This window comes from Cydia strobilella, chromosome 3, assembly GCF_947568885.1.
Source record: "Cydia strobilella chromosome 3, ilCydStro3.1, whole genome shotgun sequence".
In the NCBI taxonomy this organism is placed as follows: domain Eukaryota; kingdom Metazoa; phylum Arthropoda; class Insecta; order Lepidoptera; family Tortricidae; genus Cydia; species Cydia strobilella.
Window position 1 is genome coordinate 11,636,987 of NC_086043.1, and position 18,996 is coordinate 11,655,982.

Here is an 18,996-nt window from a genome sequence, read left to right on the forward strand (position 1 = left end):
ACACTTCGGCTTGCTCAAATCGGCAGATTTTTTTATTTAGTTATTCTTGCATTATTCCCTTAAAAATAAAATAAAAATCGAACGCGCTCGAGTAAGTCGTCGCGACTTTGTGACCCTACCACTCGCTTATGGATCGCTAAAATCATCAGATTATTGAAACGGGCACTATTTAACAAGTAATTAATCCACAATATCTTAATCTGACGCGCTCGAGTATTTCAAAGTGGCGATTTTTTTTACTATTCTGACGGCCTATCCTTGACTCCCTGCTCAGTGTCAAGGACGCATACTTAGTGGAGGTACTCAACAGGATGCAAGGTATCCCCATATCTTAATCTGACGCGCTCGAGTGACTCCAAAAATCCCCTCTTGGGCTCCCCGACCACTACTCGTAATTTGACAGTTGAATTAGTTATAGTATTTCACATTAATATAATAGCAGCTTACTGCAGAAATATTTATTAGGTACATACTAGTAATTTTAGTTGAGCATTTATAAAATAATGACAAATCCATATCCGCAATACAGGCTTCGTCGGTAGGGTACAACCATTAATAAGCAAATGGCGTCATCATTTCTCATAAACAATAAAGCCATCCAACAGCTTCGTCACTACACGGTCAATAATCATCACCACCCCGAATCGCATCCGGTCCAAAAGTTCCCATTACGCTAGCAGCGTTTACACGTTGAGCCTATGAAAAGATACGACCCGGAGCGTGGTTAATATAATTATAGTTCACACAAAACTTCGCATTGAAACTTAGATTCCAGGTTTCACTTTCTTAAAATAAATAAATAATACTTTTTAACCTGAAAACATAATCGACATCTGGAGGCTGATATTGATTTGACGATTTGTTAAAGTTTCGATAAGTTAAAGTTACGACCCTGACACGATTAGCAGTACATCTTTCTGGCGAAAATAAATGCGAGCGAGATGCCTAATGACTCGACCCTTCAGATTCGGTGCATTTCGCGCGCACCAACCAGCGTGAGCGATCGTCAACGTCGTATCACAACAAGATCAAAACAAATTGGTATACCAGAATCGGCCTCCTGATCTGCCGAAACGTATGAAATCATAATAAGCAGAGTCGAGGTTGCCACACAATAGCGCTCCCTTACTAATTGTACATGAACTGTTGATATAATATAAACTAAATTAATAAGGGAGCGATATTGTGTGGTGAGTTGGTGACCTCGAGTCTGCTTATCTGCTCAATTCAGTTGCGACAACGTTTATGATCTGTACTCATGTAAACGACAGATGTTAACAGATATTCAGTTCTTGAGGTGAAAATGGGTTGTTATAGCGTTATAAGGTAACAGTGTAGTGTTCACGGCTTAGTTTTTTCAAGTATAAGAACACTTACTTGTAGCGCTGGCGGTTGCCAGTCTTTGCAAATGCTTCATAATTCGGAGTCTATCGCGGCTCACTTGGGGAACCTGGGGTCAGCTCAGTATCTAATTCCTAAAATTGGCACAGGCGCTACTTTATACGAAAGCGGTTTCCATCTTACCTCCAGCCCAGTGGGGAAACTAGTGTTATCCCGAATATCTTCACCGAAAAGCGATTGTTAAATATCAAATGTTATTTCGGAAGTATATAAATGCCATGCCGCGACATTCGGTTAAAAAGTTGCACGCATTAGGACCCAACATATACTACTGCTCAAAAGTATTTAGGCACCCGCAATTTTATACAAAAATTATTTTCAAAATCATACTGTTCGTTCGCAGGCAAATGACTCTCTTTACATGTTGGATTGAATTTTTATTTAGGTAAATATATTGAGCCTCAAATTGTTGCCAAAGACATCCTTTAAAATTTCGAGTTTACTTTATGCAACGATTTAAAAACCCTTATGTACTAGTTCATGAATAAAAAGATCTTGTACTGGAAATAAACGATTTTGTACTGGAAAACGATCTATGGATTTTTTTACGCTTGCCATTTGGTAAATAGGCAATGTACACGAATATTCTGCACATCATTTTGAAGCTCGATATGTCTGTTAAATTAAAAAAGTAAACTGCACTAAAAACTGTTACCCGACTGCGACTTAGCGGTATCATTCTGAAAGTCGATTTTGTGTACAATTGTATGGAAAAAATTACGAGTGCCTAAATAGTTATGAGCGGGGTAGTGTACATCCATCGATTTTTCATCTTCACTGTCTTCAGCTAATAAGCTGTATGGAGGTCAGCAAAATATTATCGGCGCGTGTCGATAACTTAAGATAGGTTAGAGCACTTGCTGATCCGGTTAAGATAATGTCTATACCGCCGTAGATTAGAGATGTATAAAACACTTGAGTTATGATTTAATAAATCAGTCTAAGTCTACCCGTCAACGGTACCTTTTACTCACCCAACTATGTTCCTCTAAAGTGGTGACCCCGAGTGGGGTCCCTACGGGGACCGACGTGCACGGTTGCCACTTCGCTACAGTGGTAACCCGCCGAAGGAACACGCACCTACTGAGATGTCTACACGAAGAGCTCCAGTATAGAAGCCTGGGAAGTAAGTGACTGAGACACTCAATTGCTGGTCGAGAAGGACTGACAAAGTGATCTCGTCTCAATTTGATTTCGCCACCCTTTCATCAAATGACATCACCGACACTGCCAAGTAACATCGCGGGAAAGCAGCGGCTACTCCCATTATATTCCGGTTTCCGGATTCTTGGACCACAGAATATCGTCAGAAGGGAGAAGAGATAATTACAACGAGCTTGACATGACCTCACGATGACACCAGACATCCACCAACGCTTTATGGCAAGAGGATTCTGATTAATCCTGATGTGGCACGCAGCAAACCTAGCGACCCGACTACTTTACTCAGCGCTCCACTACTAGTCGTCGCCCTCTACGCTCGCCTTGTCGGCTCTGAGCACCCCGCTCGCCACAATGGCTCGAGATTCTCCGCTCGCCACCCTGGCTCGAGCATCTCCGCTCGCCACGCTGGCTCTGAGCACCCTGGCTGCACTCTTCATACGTCCGCCCAGACGTATTAGAAGACATCGGCACGTCTCCGTTTCTTCCAAGAACGACAAGTTTAAGGAAAGGATACAACGGGGAGGACTGTCACAACGCAACAAGAAAATATTCAAGGAAATTCACGCCAAATAGCAAATTAATAAAAATGAAGTCATGTGACCAGCTGTAATGTGTGAAAATGCAAGCAAGCACAATACGCGACACGCGCGAGGAAATTATTGTCAACGCAGCATGCGTCGAGACATGCCGCAGCGATTCATTTTCAAATTCACGGTCGCGGGGCCGTGATTGAAGTTATAACGTCGTGGAAGTGAAATAATCGTATCGTAATCGTATCCTGTTCAGGACAGCTCCTGCGAGAGACCTGGTCGTCAACCCTACCGGTTGACTAAGGGGGGAGTATTATGGAGGTCAGCAAAATATTATCGGCGCGTGTCGATAACTTAGTATAGGTTAGAAGCACTTGCTGATCCGGTTAAGATAATGTCTGTACCGCCGTAGATTAGAGATGTATAAAACACTTGAGTTATGATTTAATAAATCAGTCTAAGTCTACCCGTCAACGGTACCTTTTACTCACCCAACTACGTTCCTCTAAAAGCTGTAAGTGCTGATTTTTTTCTCGCGCTCAAGATTTAATTGTGTAGATAACTACGAGTAGGTATATCCAAGCATCCAAGTAGCACTTACCCTAATACGACATTATTCCTAATTTGAATTCGCGATAATATTCTTCTACTCAATTTATTTTATGTATTTATTATATGAGAGTTTCATGCAAAACCAAGGCTTGAAAAACGGCTTACGAGCGATATGGTTGGCGCAGCCCTGCGTCGAATGTCGTTGCGTAATCTTTATTTACATAGGCGTGTTAAGGGACCCTTTGTGGCTTGTTTCCCGGAATGAGAAATTTCTCTTGTTTTTCATTTTTATGTCGCCTTCGTATTAGATTAACATATTTTACTTCGCTATTGCTAATTTAGGTCAATAAAGAACATTATGGGAGAGTTCATTGGGAGGTTTTCGGTTAGGTACCTGATCTCGTTTTCACAAATTAAAGTTTCGTTAAAATATAAACTTTGATGCAAGTTGGATACTTAGTAGCAGTAGTAGTAATCACTTTATTGTATACAACACAGGTTTACAAAAATAAATTATAGTAATGGAAGTACAAAGGCGAACTTATCCCTATAAGGGATCTCTTCCAGCTAACCTTCGAATAGATGAGTGGAAAGAACTTAGAACTTACTACTTAGCGAAAAGTCAAATTACAAACCTACCACCATTGCATATTTGATAATAACATAATTATTAGCATAGGCAACCTAATTTTACTTTGACAGTTTTGTCTCATCTGAGTTTCCGTAATAACAATAATTTCTATACGGAGCGGATATCAGACTATACATACAGGCTTTTATTTTCAGACATGGAAAGATTTTTAAATTGCAGCCTTTGCTTATAAACAGGGTACACGGGTGAGCATTGTGAGATGGAATACAACGAGTGCGAGTCGTCACCGTGCGCGAACGGCGGCACTTGCACCGACCGCGTCGGCGGCTTCGCGTGCGCCTGCGGCCGCGGCTTCACCGGCAACACCTGTCAGCTCAAGGTAGTGTACTGGGTACACGGGTGCTGATGTATGAGTGCAAGTATCCGCGTCGGAGTATCTCATGTGTCTGCGGCAGCGATTTTACTGGCAACACCTGCTAGCTCAAGTTCTGGGTACACGGTTGCTGATGTAGGACAGCCGTCGAGACCGCGAACGGCGGCACCTGCACCAACCGCGTTGGGGGCTTCGAGTCTGCGGCTGCGGCTTCGTCGGCAACACCTGCCTACTACCTACTGATGTATAACGAGTAGGTACGAGTACTGCGAGTCGTCGCCGTGCACGCACTACGGTGGACCTTCAACAATTGCCAGCTTAATATACTTATTTGGGTCTCTATTGTTTCCCATATAGTTTTCTAGAAAATCCTGAAAAGTTAACGGTTTCAGAATTATGACTAATGATAATATGACAATCATTACATTATGACTTTCAATAATTATGTCAAACAAAGGGACCCCACTTATTTACAGGGATTTTGTGGTAAAAGAGCATAATATATCGCGGTTTATTTTTTAACTTCTTTGTGGCACTAGCCTTAGCTAAATTATCAACTAAGGGTCTATTTGATATAAGAAAGACATATGACGTTAATAACCTTTTAGGTACCACATAGCTGCGTCTTTGAAAAGATGGTGATGGACGATGTGCACTTTTTAACCAACTTCAAAAAAGGAAGTTATCAATTCGACCGTATTTTTTTTGTATGTATGTTATAAATAAATAAATAATAAATAAATAAATATTATAGGACATTCTTACACAGATTGACCAAGTCCCACGGTAAGCCCAAGGAGGCTTGTGTTATGGGTACTCAGACAACGATATATATAATATATAAATACTTAAATACATAGAAAACACCCATGACTCGGGAACAAATATCTGTGCTCATCACACAAATAAATGCCCTTACTGGGATTCGAACCCAGGACCATCGGCTTCACAGGCAGGGTAACTACCCACTAGGCCAGACTGGTCGTCAAAATGTTACCTCAGAACTCCGTCATTTCTGAGCCGATTTGGAAAATTATTTTTTTGTTTGAATGTATATAGTCCCTAGTTGGTCCCGTTTTTGTAAAAACCCAGTTTTGATGGCGGGATCCATTAGGAATCCAGGGAACTTCTCAAATCTTATAGGCATAGGTACATATATAGGTTTTAGTATTTTCATCAACAAACCAAGCACTTTCATCCAAAACAGTACCATTTGTTGAAGTGGAACTACTGATGATGACAAGAACGAGACTTTTTAAACCGAATTCAAACGTATCAGTTTGCTAGCGCATATAAAACGAGATAATATTTAATTTTATCCCCTTTGAAGTCGGTTTTACTTATTTTTTTAGATTAATTTTATTCATCTGAATATTGGAACTGGAATATATAATTCCAATTTTGGTAGCTTATTCTAAATATTCACCATCTTTCCCATTTCAGGTTGATTTGTGCTCACCAAACCCGTGCTCTGCGCAGCGCTACTGTGTGGACCGCGGCAACAGCTATACCTGCGAGTGCCTCCACGGCTACGTCGGCGACGAGTGCCACCTGCCTGTCAAATCGGTAACTATCACACCTTGCACCTGCACCTCCTACCTACACCTGTGCTAATTAAACTCGTGCTCTGCGAAACGCTACTGTGTGCATCGTGGCAGCAGCTATTCTGTTCTGTTCAGCTACGTCAGTGATAAGTGGTCCTTAGCACTGCTCCTTAGCTGCGCCTAGCAGAGTTTTCCACTATTCCATTCCATAGGTACGGGGATTGACTCACTACCTACTAATATGGCTTAAGAAATGCACTTTTTTATAGGTTAATAATGATTATGTTGGTGTTACAGGCGTGCGACAATAATCCGTGCGCGCACGGCGGCACCTGCTGGAGCGGCATCGACGCCTTCTACTGCTCCTGCCGACCGGGATACACCGGCAAATTATGCGAAGGTATAAATATCTTATATTCTTGTTTTAATTCGATTATTTTATGCCTCAACCATCGGGTATATTTTTCTAAAACCTATTAAGTACGCGTCTCCATGTGCGCACATTCACCTGGTTAACCTAAGTGGGTAGTGAGCTAGTGAGTAGTGACCCTGCCTTCAAAACTGATAGGGTTCAAATCTGGGTAAGAACACTTCTTTGTTTGATGATCATTGATCACAAAAGTTTATTCCTGAGACAAGGAAGTTATCCATGTAAGTAAAGTATAAGTAATATCAACGTTTCATTACCGTCATTGAAAATCTAATTTAGCTTAGGTATGGCAGATTTGTATATAAATACCCTTAAGTATTCATTTAATTATGCTTAATTAACCAAATTTCTGGAAATACATAGTAACGAAATTTCTTCAGAAATAGCTGCCGAAACTAATTATTAATTTAATACGTACTAATCCACGGTAGAACCCTATGTGTGTATTTTTGAAACGAAAATTTTGCGTAACTTTTCTGGTCAGTTTTTGTCTTTAGCATTTGGAAAAATAACTATGACATAAGAAACACTTTCGAAATAGAATTTGAATGATACATAACATAAGGCACCGGTTTTAAGTATTTACTTGAAACCGGTGCCCACTTAAAACTATTTAGTTTAGAAGAAATAGTTAATTAAAATAAATTGGACCAGGAATATGACGTAGAAAATTACGGTCTTAGCAGGAAAATTATGCCGTCTTTGCTATTTTTAGGGTTCCGTACCCAAAGGGTTAAAAAAACGGGACCCTATTACTAAGACTCCGCTATCCATCTGTCCGTCTGTCTGTCACCAGGCTGTATCTCAAGAACCGTGAATTTTCACAGATGATGTGTTTCTGTTGGTTTGTTGAACAACTTTGTTCGCGGTGGGTAATGAGTAGCGCGGGTAGCGCCGTGGTTCGTTAGAAGCGGGTACTGCTCGAGCAGTAACGGCCGGCGGCTTGAACTTGGTCGCGGCTACAGGCACAGGATTTTTTCCTTGCGTCTTCGGCGCGATCGATCCGTTAGGGTGATTGTTGCGTGCAGCTACATCACTGCATTTCGTGCGTATACGTTGAACGTTTTCTAACTCATTTATTTTATCCTCTAGCCTTTTTAAATCGACAAGTACACATCCCATTTTTTCATTAATCGGTAGTAAGTACTTCTTAATTACTTTTTCTAAAGATTCTATGGTGGATTTTGACATTTTTCACCAAAAAAGACAGCTCACGGTTACACACAGACGCGCACTCGCTCGCGATCGAATGTCAACTGAACAGCATTGTATATGTATATTTCAGCTTATTTGGTAATAACATAATTTTCAGAGGATTTCATCCTGGAATCAGTGGTCCGCGGCGAGGTAATCAGCTCGGAGTCCCGCAGCGACGGCGGCGGCGCGGTGCGCGAGGTGCGCATGCCGCTCGGCCTGTACCACGACCGCCTGCACAACGTGTACATCGCCGCCGGCACGCTTGGCGCCGCCATCGCCATTGTGGGCGTCGTGGTCAGTATACACGCGATACATATCAGTGATTCTTATCTTTCGGTGCGCATGACCAAAATATTACGTCACGTGTCTACGAAAGACAATGCTACGACGTGGCAAACTTTAATGAATCGGGGACCCTTGTGGATAAATCCAAGATTTTGTAATTATTCGTAAGAGATTTAACGTCCAAGAGAAAATAGATTAGATTAGTTATATTTATTTCTTAAAGAAAAAGGGCAGTATTTTACAAAAAGGGATAAAACAAAGACTTTCACTAAAAGATCGTCAACTTAAGATTAGAACAGAAATCAAATAATAGACCGACCATTGTTTCATATTTGAAAAAGATACCTACTTAGGTAGGTACTTTAAATAGTTAAATCGAAAAAAAAAACAATAATGTTAGATAGGGTAAGAGAAACACTTGGGCACGAGAAACATTTTGTAGGGAATTCTTATGCTTTTCCTCTCGCCCGAGCACAATAAACTACTTATTTTCTTCTTACACAACATGACCTTAACAAAAATATGAACATTCCAGGTGACGGCGTGCCACTGCCGCATGAACAAGACGTACTCGCGGCTGCTGTCGCGGCTAGCGCGCGCGCCGACGCCGTCGCCGCACTGGCTGCACGACAAGCGCGCGCCCGCGCACACGCCCGCGCATGCGCCCGCGCCGCCCGCGCTCGACACCACCGACATGTACTACACGCTCGACTTCAGCGACAGTCAGAGCTCTCCGCTCATCCAATAGCAATCACTCATGAACTGCTCCGATGGGGAACGGTTCAAGATACAAATTTAAATCGCGGAACTTGCATGGTAGGTACGAGATATTTACGTACGTTACGAGATACAATTTTTGAGTTATTTCTTCTCAGAATTTCGGGAATTATTGATAAAATTTATCTGATCTGATCTAATAAACCCAAACACATCTAAATTGCGTTGCTTTATCACAGAATTCCTATGGCCACCTCCTGTGTCCATCATCAGATCAGCTCGATGGTACCATAATATTGCATTGTCACAAGTGTCACAACATACATTTCTCGAATATACAAACATATATATATATATATATATATATATACATTGCAAGTTAGATAAAAGTTTGTAAAAAAAAAGTGTTCCCAGTTTCTCAATCAAAATTTATAACTTTTAAGAGTCGTCGGTTCTATGACGGCTCATATAAAATGTATGTGAAAATGCGTCACAAAACGGACAAACATTTTTGGGCAAGCAATCTGTCTAATAGATGATGAGGATGCTGATAAGCAATAATGTGTCAAACCACAAAAACTTTAAAATGAGTTTTTAATGCCATATTGTAGCTGGTCTGCTTGACTTCATTTTGCAAAAAAGACCTTAGTGATTTGAAGTTTATAAATGTGTTTAAATGCTGGTGTTAAATTCTTATTTTACACGATTATCTATACGACTCATTTTGATGCTTTGTCCATCATAGGGGTGTTTACTATACCTATCTATTGCACAATTATAGATGACATCGGTTTATTTCATTCCGTTTGTGCCTGCATTCGAAATAACTTTTGTAACTAATTTATTCCGTTTTGCTTAGCTTGTTACCGCTCAACTACCTAAACTCGATGGATGTTAGAAGCGAGTGACTCAAAACTCAAATGTGTATAAGGTATTGATATATAGATATGAATTTCCAGTACCACCATTGCCCAACATGTATACGGCATTACGGCATGACACAGACGTTGTGTCACACCGCTACGAATATGTTGTACCACATAGCCAAAAACACCTCTACGAGCTACGACGTAGCGCTTATAGTAAACCTGCAGCCTGCACACTGAAAGAGTTAATATTTAGATCTATTCTTCGACAGACAATTTCTGCTATTATACTTGTGGAGTTCACATTGTCGCACAGTACCTAAGCTATAGAAAAGTGATAATTATAACCCGCCCTATATATAATATAACCTACTTGTGTAATATCGATATATAGGTAGCAACATAGACCTCCATAGAGATACCATTGTGATTAGAGAGCTGAAATAATTTGTACGTAATGTACTTGGGTAAGCTTAGTGATCTCTATTTTGCATATTATGTGAATATTGTTGAGGTAAAACGTTTAGTGTAAAGAGATGTTAATGTCGGCGGCGGTTAGATAGATCTATAATATTAATAAGACATTTGTGAAGAAAATGCATTTGCTAATAATACCATTTGATGTAATTTTCTGAAAGAAATAATCTATGTGGTGTTAGGTTAAGTAAATTATATAAATTCGGCCGGTTTACTGGCATAACCTCATAAAACCATTATAAACTAACCCACTAACCAATTTCACATCTCCATTTAGGGTTACAATTAAAGGTGTACCTATTTATTAAAATTGTTTCCCCTTAACCTAACCCTACTCAGGGATCCGTAATTACTAATTATTGATAGTCCAAAAACATATTTATGCTACCCATTTATTTGTTGTTAAAAATATAAGTAGATAGTGAGGTAGGTAATTATTATTATTTATATGTTTATATTTTTTGTCGTTTTCTTTTTAATTACGAGGTAATTAATTGTTAATCATAAGTCAAGAATAAAGTCTAGTTAAAGAAGAGTAAAAAGGTAGCCAAATTTTATATTTGTATGTACTTTACTTAGTCAGGTCATAAGTTCTGTCACAAAAGTTTAGACTGATATAATGTAATACAAAGCCTTCAATAAAAAAATATGACTCGATTTAAAAGATTGTTTTATACTGATCAAAACGTATATCGAAAAATTTAACTAAATTAAACTTGTAGCAAATTTAATCATACGTGGCCATGTCGCTAAGACGCAGTTTACGAGATATAATCGAAAAACCGACAAATGGGACCTTCAAACCCCCCTCTTTCCCCCGGCACAAGAGGGCCGGGGACTTTTGATATATTCACCGCTTAACTAGTCCAAACAAAGTAACGAAGTCAAAAATTGTGTTCCAACCATTTTCCTCTATAACTTTTTTGAGTATTCGTTATTTTATTTAGGTTATTTCTGACCTACATGTAAAAAAGAAAAATAAATAAATAAGGAACAAACTCACCTTGAACAGGTCGCGTATATTTTTTGCATGTTTTTTATAACTTTTTAAGGTTCCGTACCTCAAAAGGAAAAAACGGAACCCTTATAATAGGATCACTTGTCCGTCTGTCACAGCCTATTTTCTCCGAAACTACTGGACCAATTAAGTTGAAATTTGGTATACATATGTAAGTTTGTGATCCAAAGACGGACATGTAACGTAAACAAATGAATTTTAAACATGGGGGCTACTTTTGGGGGGTAAATGGGAAAATTAACCCTTTACCTACGGGGACTTTGAACACCCAGTCACCGCTCAATACGGGCATGTGTTGGCGAGAGTCAGCGGTTTGACATAATTTCACTTACTTGTAACTTTTGTAGTACTACAGCTACGTGGTTGAAATTTCACTCACACATTAAGTATAATATGTTTAGTTAATAACTAATCACTTGGTGTATTTATATTCACTAATATTCCTTATTTCACGGTTAATAATAATCACTAAGAAATTGAAGTATTTTAAGTTACTATTAGCGAATTTCTCAAGATTAAGTTTTAAAGTGTTAGTTTATTATATATGTAACACAATTAAATACTTAAATGATGATAATTATTGAAATATTCCAAAAAATCAATTACTTAAAATGTTGCATAGAAACAAATCTCTGCTACTGACAAAAATAGGGATGTGCGCATATCGATACAACTGTCGATATTTCTGTAAGTACGAGATAGAAGCTCAGCAAATTATGTTTTTCGTAAAAAAAATATTATAATCCAATTTTGTAACTATTTGGACAAAGAGAAGTCAAAAAACTAAAAATAACATTCAAAACACCCACGCACGTCACTCCTACAACAAGTCGATGAAATATAAAACACTAGGACCGCCATATTGAGTTCAATTATTTGCGCTTCTGCAGTACGGGTGTCAACCCCAGTTGACAGCAAAAAAGCGGTAATTTTAAAAATATGTTTATGTCAGAGCCAAAACATTATGATATTTTTTTCTTTGCACCTATATTAATCCCAATGCATAATGTGACCGCTATTACCAAGACACAAGGTCTCGTTTTGATTAAAAAATATATTGAACGTGAACATATCTACGATCAACTATAGTTGACACCCGTACTGCAGCGGTGTTGCCTTACTGGCAACTGGTTGACACCCGTAGGTAAAGGGTTAAAAAATAAAGTTTTTCAAACTGTATCGTGTTATATATCAAATGAAAAAGCTCATTCTAAGAATCTCAAATATACTTTTTTTATAATTTTAGGATAAACAATTTAGAAGTTATTCAAGAAAATAGGCAAAAAATGACCATTCCCCCCTTTATCTCCGAAACTACTGGGACTAAAATTTTGAAAAAAATACAGAAAATAGATCTTTACCTACCTATAGGTAGATTACAGGAAAACCTATTAGAAATTGCAGTCAAGCGTGAGTCAGACTTAATTACTTAGTTTTTGATTCGACCCCTCCGATTTGTTTAAAGACATTTCACTCACTTTTCACATAAAAAATATGTACTTTGTTTAAATTGTGTAATGTACGGAACCCTTGAAACGCGAGTCCGACTCGCACTTGGCCGGTTTATCTGAATATCACACACAGAATTATAGAATTATGCAAAACTGAGACAGCAAGTTACGTTCGATTATATTGTAAGTAGGTAGGTAATTCAGCATTAAATAAGCTTTCAACCCATATATATGAATAATAAGGTATCTGTACCTATAACTTTTTTATCAGTATAAATCTTTGTGACGCAACTTATGACCTGACTAACAAAAGTAATATATTTACATGAACCAAGGAAGTCATTAAATGAGCTAATTAACTCCTGTAAGCTTCTGAAATCGGAACAAATGTCTAAATCGGATAAACTTGTTTGTCTAAAATTTTAATTGACATGAACTACAACTTACTCGCATGAAAACAAATCAGTAACAACGTAATCAGTGGCAATGCTGGCAATCATTAAATCCGACAATTGGATGGGTTTGCGTACGACGGGGGTTGAAAAATAACAGTACACGAGCTGTGTGTAGCATTACTAGTTTACAAAAAAATATGACAATATTACTCGTTAGGTCATGATACCGATCTACCAATAAGATTTAGTGAAGTTGGCTGTTGTCCCTAAAAGTTTGCCGATCCCTGGGTCTAAGGACACGTATCTAATGGTAATTTTATTAAACTCATTATCTTTCATACGCACTGCAATAGTGTGACGCCCGTGGGTCTATGATTTGTCAATAACTTCATAGATTTAGTTTGCCCCACTAAGTGCCTATTAGGTTTGCCAAAATGCTTATCGTACAACCTAGGTTATACAAGTACCTAATATCTTTTGTCAGATCCGTCTCTAGATAGTTATTCAATAAAGCAGCGTTAGCAGCGTTACACAATTCCTGAGTAATATAAACCGACATCGTACATTTTATAGCGATTTCGGTGCAACATAGTTGATCTAAAGGAATTGCTAAAAACAATTTCTAGAGAGATAATCAATTCAGGTTCGTATTATTTATATTAAGTCTTATTAATAATTTTGGGTATTGGGTAAATAGATCACTTTAATACAACAATACTGCACTGAAATTTTTGCAAAATTAATTATGTTTGGGTAATAAATAGTTGAACATGTAAGTAAGTATTTGACTGATCTTCAAATTAGATATTTTCTGACTATCTTTAGCTTGCTTTAGATGTTCTGGTGCAAAAGTACGTACAGTAAGTCGTTATCAAATATCTACGATACTAACGTACTGGAATATAATCGTCCCGCCAGTTAAATTGTCATATTGAAATAAAATCTGAGTCAAGATGTTTACAGTACGTTAAATTCGTAGGTACTTTTGCAGCCCATTTTACCTAAACGCATATGTTAAATTCGGCAGTAGTTTTACTAAATAAGTTCCTAATTTATAATTAATGAAATAAGTAGACAGGATACTTAGATACCTATTTGCATTCCAAGCGATTCGCAAGTTAAAAACAAATTGTCTTCTTAAATACAAAACAATTAAATAAATAAAGACGGTGAACAAAATAGAGTACCTACTTAAGCTAAGTTATAGTATCTACTTTGGGAACGTTGTTAATATATCTCTAAATTAAACTACGAGTAAATCCTCGTCTTAATGCTTTCGTGATCTATGTAATACCTACTTACCTATGCTAAGTTATAGTAACTATTTAGGGAACGTTCTTAATATATCTCTAAATTGAACTAGATCTTTCGTCTCCATACCCTGTGCTTTGTGTGAAAAATTCTGATATTTACCTTCCTACTTATTGTTAGCTTTAAGGCTCCATTAAATGTTGATGGTTCCAATATTGTTTCTTTGTCTTAATAGCTTTCCCTTTATCTCTTCGGCACGCACGGCACACCAATATCACAAATCAAACAACCTTAATGTTTTGAAGAAAAACATTTTTATTTAGATTATAAACTTTGATAAAAATAATTATATTAATAATATTTTATGACAACTTACAAATATTCATATAAAAGAATAACGTAACATCTATTCAATTTCATCTTAAGTACAGTAGAATTTTATAACGAAAATGTGCTAACACTTTCGGGGTGTGTTTAACTAGTGTGACTAAACTCTCTCGCCGGCGACGCGGGCGGCCGCGGCTCGCCGCGACTCGGGCCCGACCCGAGTCCGACCCGACCGCCGACCCGACGACCCGACCACTGACCCGACATTGCACAACTCCGGCGGCCGCGGCGGCCGGCGTCGCGCCGCGCGAGCCCATTTAACTACTAACTGCTTCACGTATTTATTGCTACTGACGTTTGTGACTTATGACGAGATTCAGAATCACGATCTAACATCAATGTAAGTAAATATTAAAGCTGCACGATTAAAATAATAAGATCATAAATAAACATTAGGTGAATACGTATAAGTAGGTATAATAACAATGTCGTTATAGTCCGCCCCACTCGAGCGCAGACTTTGAGCAATACGCGTAACCATATAAAATGTGTATAATGAATATACTTCGATCCCTTTTACATAAGCAGTGGATAAACATTAACGAGTGTCTTTTACATAGGTACATATCTTCAAATATAATATGAAATGCAGATATAAGTGTTACGCGATGGACCAGAGGAGTCTCAACACTATCGCAATAACATGGAAGAAACGAAATAGAAGAGATAGAAAAGTATTGACAATAATAACATTATCTTAATTAAAATTCGATGTCTATCTGCAATTCGTGGGACAATAAAACGAATTATATTTAAAAATCTATAACTAACATCATTAAGTATACTCTAAATTATGTCATAATATGGCAGTTAATCGAACCGTCCTCCGCACTAGGCACTTCTCTTAAAAACTCTTGGGCATGTCCAAGACTGATCCTTTTAGGAAACAGAACCTGGTTCTAAATTTTGAATATAATCGGTGGAGAAACTTAATACATAATATGATTTCAGCGTCATCCATCAGTGATGGACCATCACTTTAATGATAACACGATCACAGTTTCCGAACCAATTTTTTTCATTAGCCATTAACCCTTTTTTTGCTTAGCAGTATTTAATTAGAATGTAACACATTGCATTTAGGTATTTATTTAAGTATCTTTTAGTTGTACTTGTGGGTCATTTCAGCATGGTTTCATATACAATACGAAAAGTATAGAAATACTTACTGGACTGGGAACGTGTTAATCATTTGTTTGTTTGTTAGGCTATGCGACTCGTAAATAGCTACTATGTAATGCGATGGCTTACGTTGTAACGAAATGGTCAGTCGCTTGCATGTAAGGCGTAATTCAATACATTATTTATTGATGAGTAGGCACGTGTATGGATATCTATATATAATTTGCTTCGATTTGTCTAGGTATAATCCAAATATGCAAATCGCTGAAAATTATATATAAAACCATAATCAATAAATTCAAGCGATAACTTTGGATATGAATTATAAAATGGCTCGGTAAAATAACGTAATTAGGTACATGGTAAAGTCTTGGACACAGCATACATTTTTCCTTAATCTAAATTGTTGTCATGGCCCGATAACTTAAGTATCGAAATTCGTTTATAATAACAAAATCTATTATCAATAATACCTTAAATTATACACAAACCAATCCCACAGATGATAATGAAATTGTATTTCAAACGGACTCGTCCTTTGTGACTATGTTACAATGACTAAGTACATATCCTTTCCTTTTTGAAATTACTAGCGACAGTTTTTTGTGTGAATGATAATGGCAAATATTTGTAAATACAGTACTGTAACATCGGTTCGAATAGTCGTCATTAAAATTTTTCGTTATATTTTACGAGAAATTCGGAAAGGGAATAGGCTCATTCAGGAGTTACAAAAATAAATAAGGACGTAATTTACAATATGATAGTGAACGATGAAAGTAATGACGAACAATCTATCGATTCCTATAGCTAGAGTCACCATCACTAAATGAATGAATTGAGCGAGCTTATAAAGCAAACTTACGCTTATAAAACTTAACAAAGTGGATGGCATTTAATTTGACTTAACTCACTTACATTAATTATTATGACAAAGGCACTTCATGCTTTTACTTCAAGTAGATAATATAGTATCTACTAATACATAATGTTTTGTGACAAGAATTTCTTACTTTATCATCATGGCAAGATTCAAAGGTACCTGTTGAAACGTTAACTACATACAGCTAGTATGATAACCGAGTGAATGGCACACACGTTTTGATCAGCAACAGATAGTCATTTACAAATTACACATTTATAACTAATATAGTCAGAATTACTTTCAGAACTAATTTCTTCGCATTAGAAATATGAATTTCTCTGTCATCGTCGTTCCGCAACAATAATAAATTCTAGCGTGGTCGTTATTTACAACGCGGTCCCACAAACGGATGCCGTCCTACGACAACCACCATGATGTTTTTGTGACAGTAAGTTTTAGTAAAAAGAAAACTACGGTGATGAATCGCTTAAAAGTAAATTTCAATGTGAGATCGACACTTTGAGAAAACGTTTAATCAGTTTATCTCATAACGAGTGTAACTCTGACGGAGACTGTTGGTATCACTGTCCAGAGCGTAGTCGCCACGCGGTTTTTGAGTCTCTGCGCCGGCGCCGGCAGGGGCGCGGACGTTTTCGCGGGCCGGCTAGTGGTCGAGGGGCAGCTCCACGAACGTGATGTCGTACAGCGGCTCGTCGTCGGCGGCGCCCGCCGGCCGCACCTCCAGCAAGAACAAGTCCTCGTTGCAGTAGTAAGCTAGCATTTCATCGTCAATTTTGGCCGTAATCCTGCAAATAATATTTTGGTTAAACAAAATACAAATACAAAATCAAAGCCAGTACTCATTCATTCAGTCATTCTTAAAGAATGCAACAGTAAATGACGTAAGAATTTTGTTCCATTTAGGTATTATTGCAAATGCATGCATCGATTTACACAATAATGAAGGCTATTCAAAAAAGTCATTAGGTTTAAACAATTTAAGGAATCAATTCATCTTTGCGTAATTTACCCATAATTTAATTAGTTGGGTACTTAATGCTATTAAGTCGTTAGAGTGTTCATTTTATTAATTTAGTCCAAGTGCTCACCATTATTGCAATATAAATTAGGTTTTGGGGCAAGGTCTGTTACACGCTAAGGGACATGATTATTGTAAATGATACCATTTTATGTGCAGCTTATAAATTGCATCGGTTATTTTGAAAACAATCAAAGACAAGGTGTATTTAAATGCGACCTTGGTTGTTTTCTAATCAAACGATTCAATTAGGGGTATAGGTAATTATTTGAATAAGCGTTGCAAGTTAGTGGCGCGCCCGGGGCAAGCGATGCTAGCGCGTGGCGGCCGGGTGTGTGAAACACGTCACAACGACAACTATCTAAGGCCAATGAAAACCACTTACCCTTTCTTGTTCTTTCGATAAAGATTATTAATTGCCGAACTTGAAATTTTGTACTTATTCTCAATCTGAAAATAAGCAAAAAACAAACGATTACAAACGGGCCTTTGTTTTTTGAACCGAGACGTCTCGTCTGACGGAACCGGTGGAGTGGTTTCACAACGAGAATGATTCGCGCGAGTTCTGGCGACGTGGTCCGGTGCGGCCGCGCGGGTGTTAATTACAACATGCAGTTATGATGACGTGTGTATTGTATTAGACGGGGTTATGAAGCGCCACATCGGTTACAGCGGCGCCGCGAGCGACGGCGTCGCGCCCGAGGGGCGGAGCCGTGGCTCGTGGCGCGGACGAAGCGTCTCGATTACATTGGTTTACAATTTTGAATATTGGTAACGTTAACAAATGTCGAGATAGCGAGAAAGCATCCAAGTCCATCTCGCTCCCTCACGTTCTGCGGTTAGCCGAAATCACCAAGGTTATTCTCGTGCTGCCGCGCCGAGCGGCGGCCCGCGGCACGCCGCGTTGACGAGCCCTGGTCAACGTGGCGAGCCAATAAGGCAAGCGTGTGCAAAAACGAAAAGGAAAAACAATACACGTACTTGAATTTCGTTTCAGCCGTGCTACTATTCAACCATAATCTCTAAGTTAAAGAGCCGATTCAAACAAAATGAACTGAAATTAGGCAGTAGGCCAATGAATCATTTGAAAATCGTACAATGAAAAGCATGCGAACTCAAACAGGTTTTCGTTGACGTTTGACAATCATAGCACCTTAAAATTTATAAAGCCGTGTCAGCATCATTCAGCTATGGTATAATTACAATTTAGACGTAATGAAATTCTGACAGCTCGTCTTTTATTTCAGTTGCCTGATTGTAACTTAAAAAAATTACAAATGAAAATCATATATACCTATGAAAAATGGAATTAACTTTAAGGTACTTATATGTCACATTTA

At 38.2% G+C, this 18,996-nt stretch overlaps 2 protein-coding genes across 5 annotated transcripts in view; one reads left to right on the forward strand and one right to left on the reverse strand.

The window, feature by feature from the left end:
• LOC134755900 (delta and Notch-like epidermal growth factor-related receptor) overlaps window positions 1–8,910 on the forward strand; it is a 49,796-nt gene extending 40,886 nt beyond the window's left edge. Inside the window, exons 7-11 of one of the 2 annotated variants that reach the window (XM_063692568.1) lie at window positions 4,476–4,618; window positions 6,056–6,178; window positions 6,454–6,556; window positions 7,899–8,077; window positions 8,604–8,910. In XM_063692568.1, the coding sequence (XP_063548638.1) occupies window positions 4,476–4,618; window positions 6,056–6,178; window positions 6,454–6,556; window positions 7,899–8,077; window positions 8,604–8,816 (761 nt within the window). In that variant the 3' untranslated portion in view covers window positions 8,817–8,910. The remainder of the gene's footprint in view (window positions 1–4,475; window positions 4,619–6,055; window positions 6,179–6,453; window positions 6,557–7,898; window positions 8,078–8,603) is intronic. The other variant, XM_063692567.1, reaches the window with a different exon arrangement.
• A 5,628-nt stretch (window positions 8,911–14,538) lies between these two features.
• The window catches only part of LOC134755894 (protein grainyhead), a 182,150-nt gene continuing 177,692 nt past the window's right edge, over window positions 14,539–18,996 (reverse strand). For 2 of the 3 annotated variants that reach the window (XM_063692542.1, XM_063692540.1), the window contains 2 exons: window positions 18,042–18,106; window positions 14,539–17,423 (listed from right to left, as the gene is read on the reverse strand). In XM_063692542.1, coding sequence (XP_063548612.1) covers window positions 17,282–17,423; window positions 18,042–18,106 — 207 coding nt within the window. In that variant the 3' untranslated portion in view covers window positions 14,539–17,281. The remainder of the gene's footprint in view (window positions 17,424–18,041; window positions 18,107–18,996) is intronic. The other variant, XM_063692541.1, reaches the window with a different exon arrangement.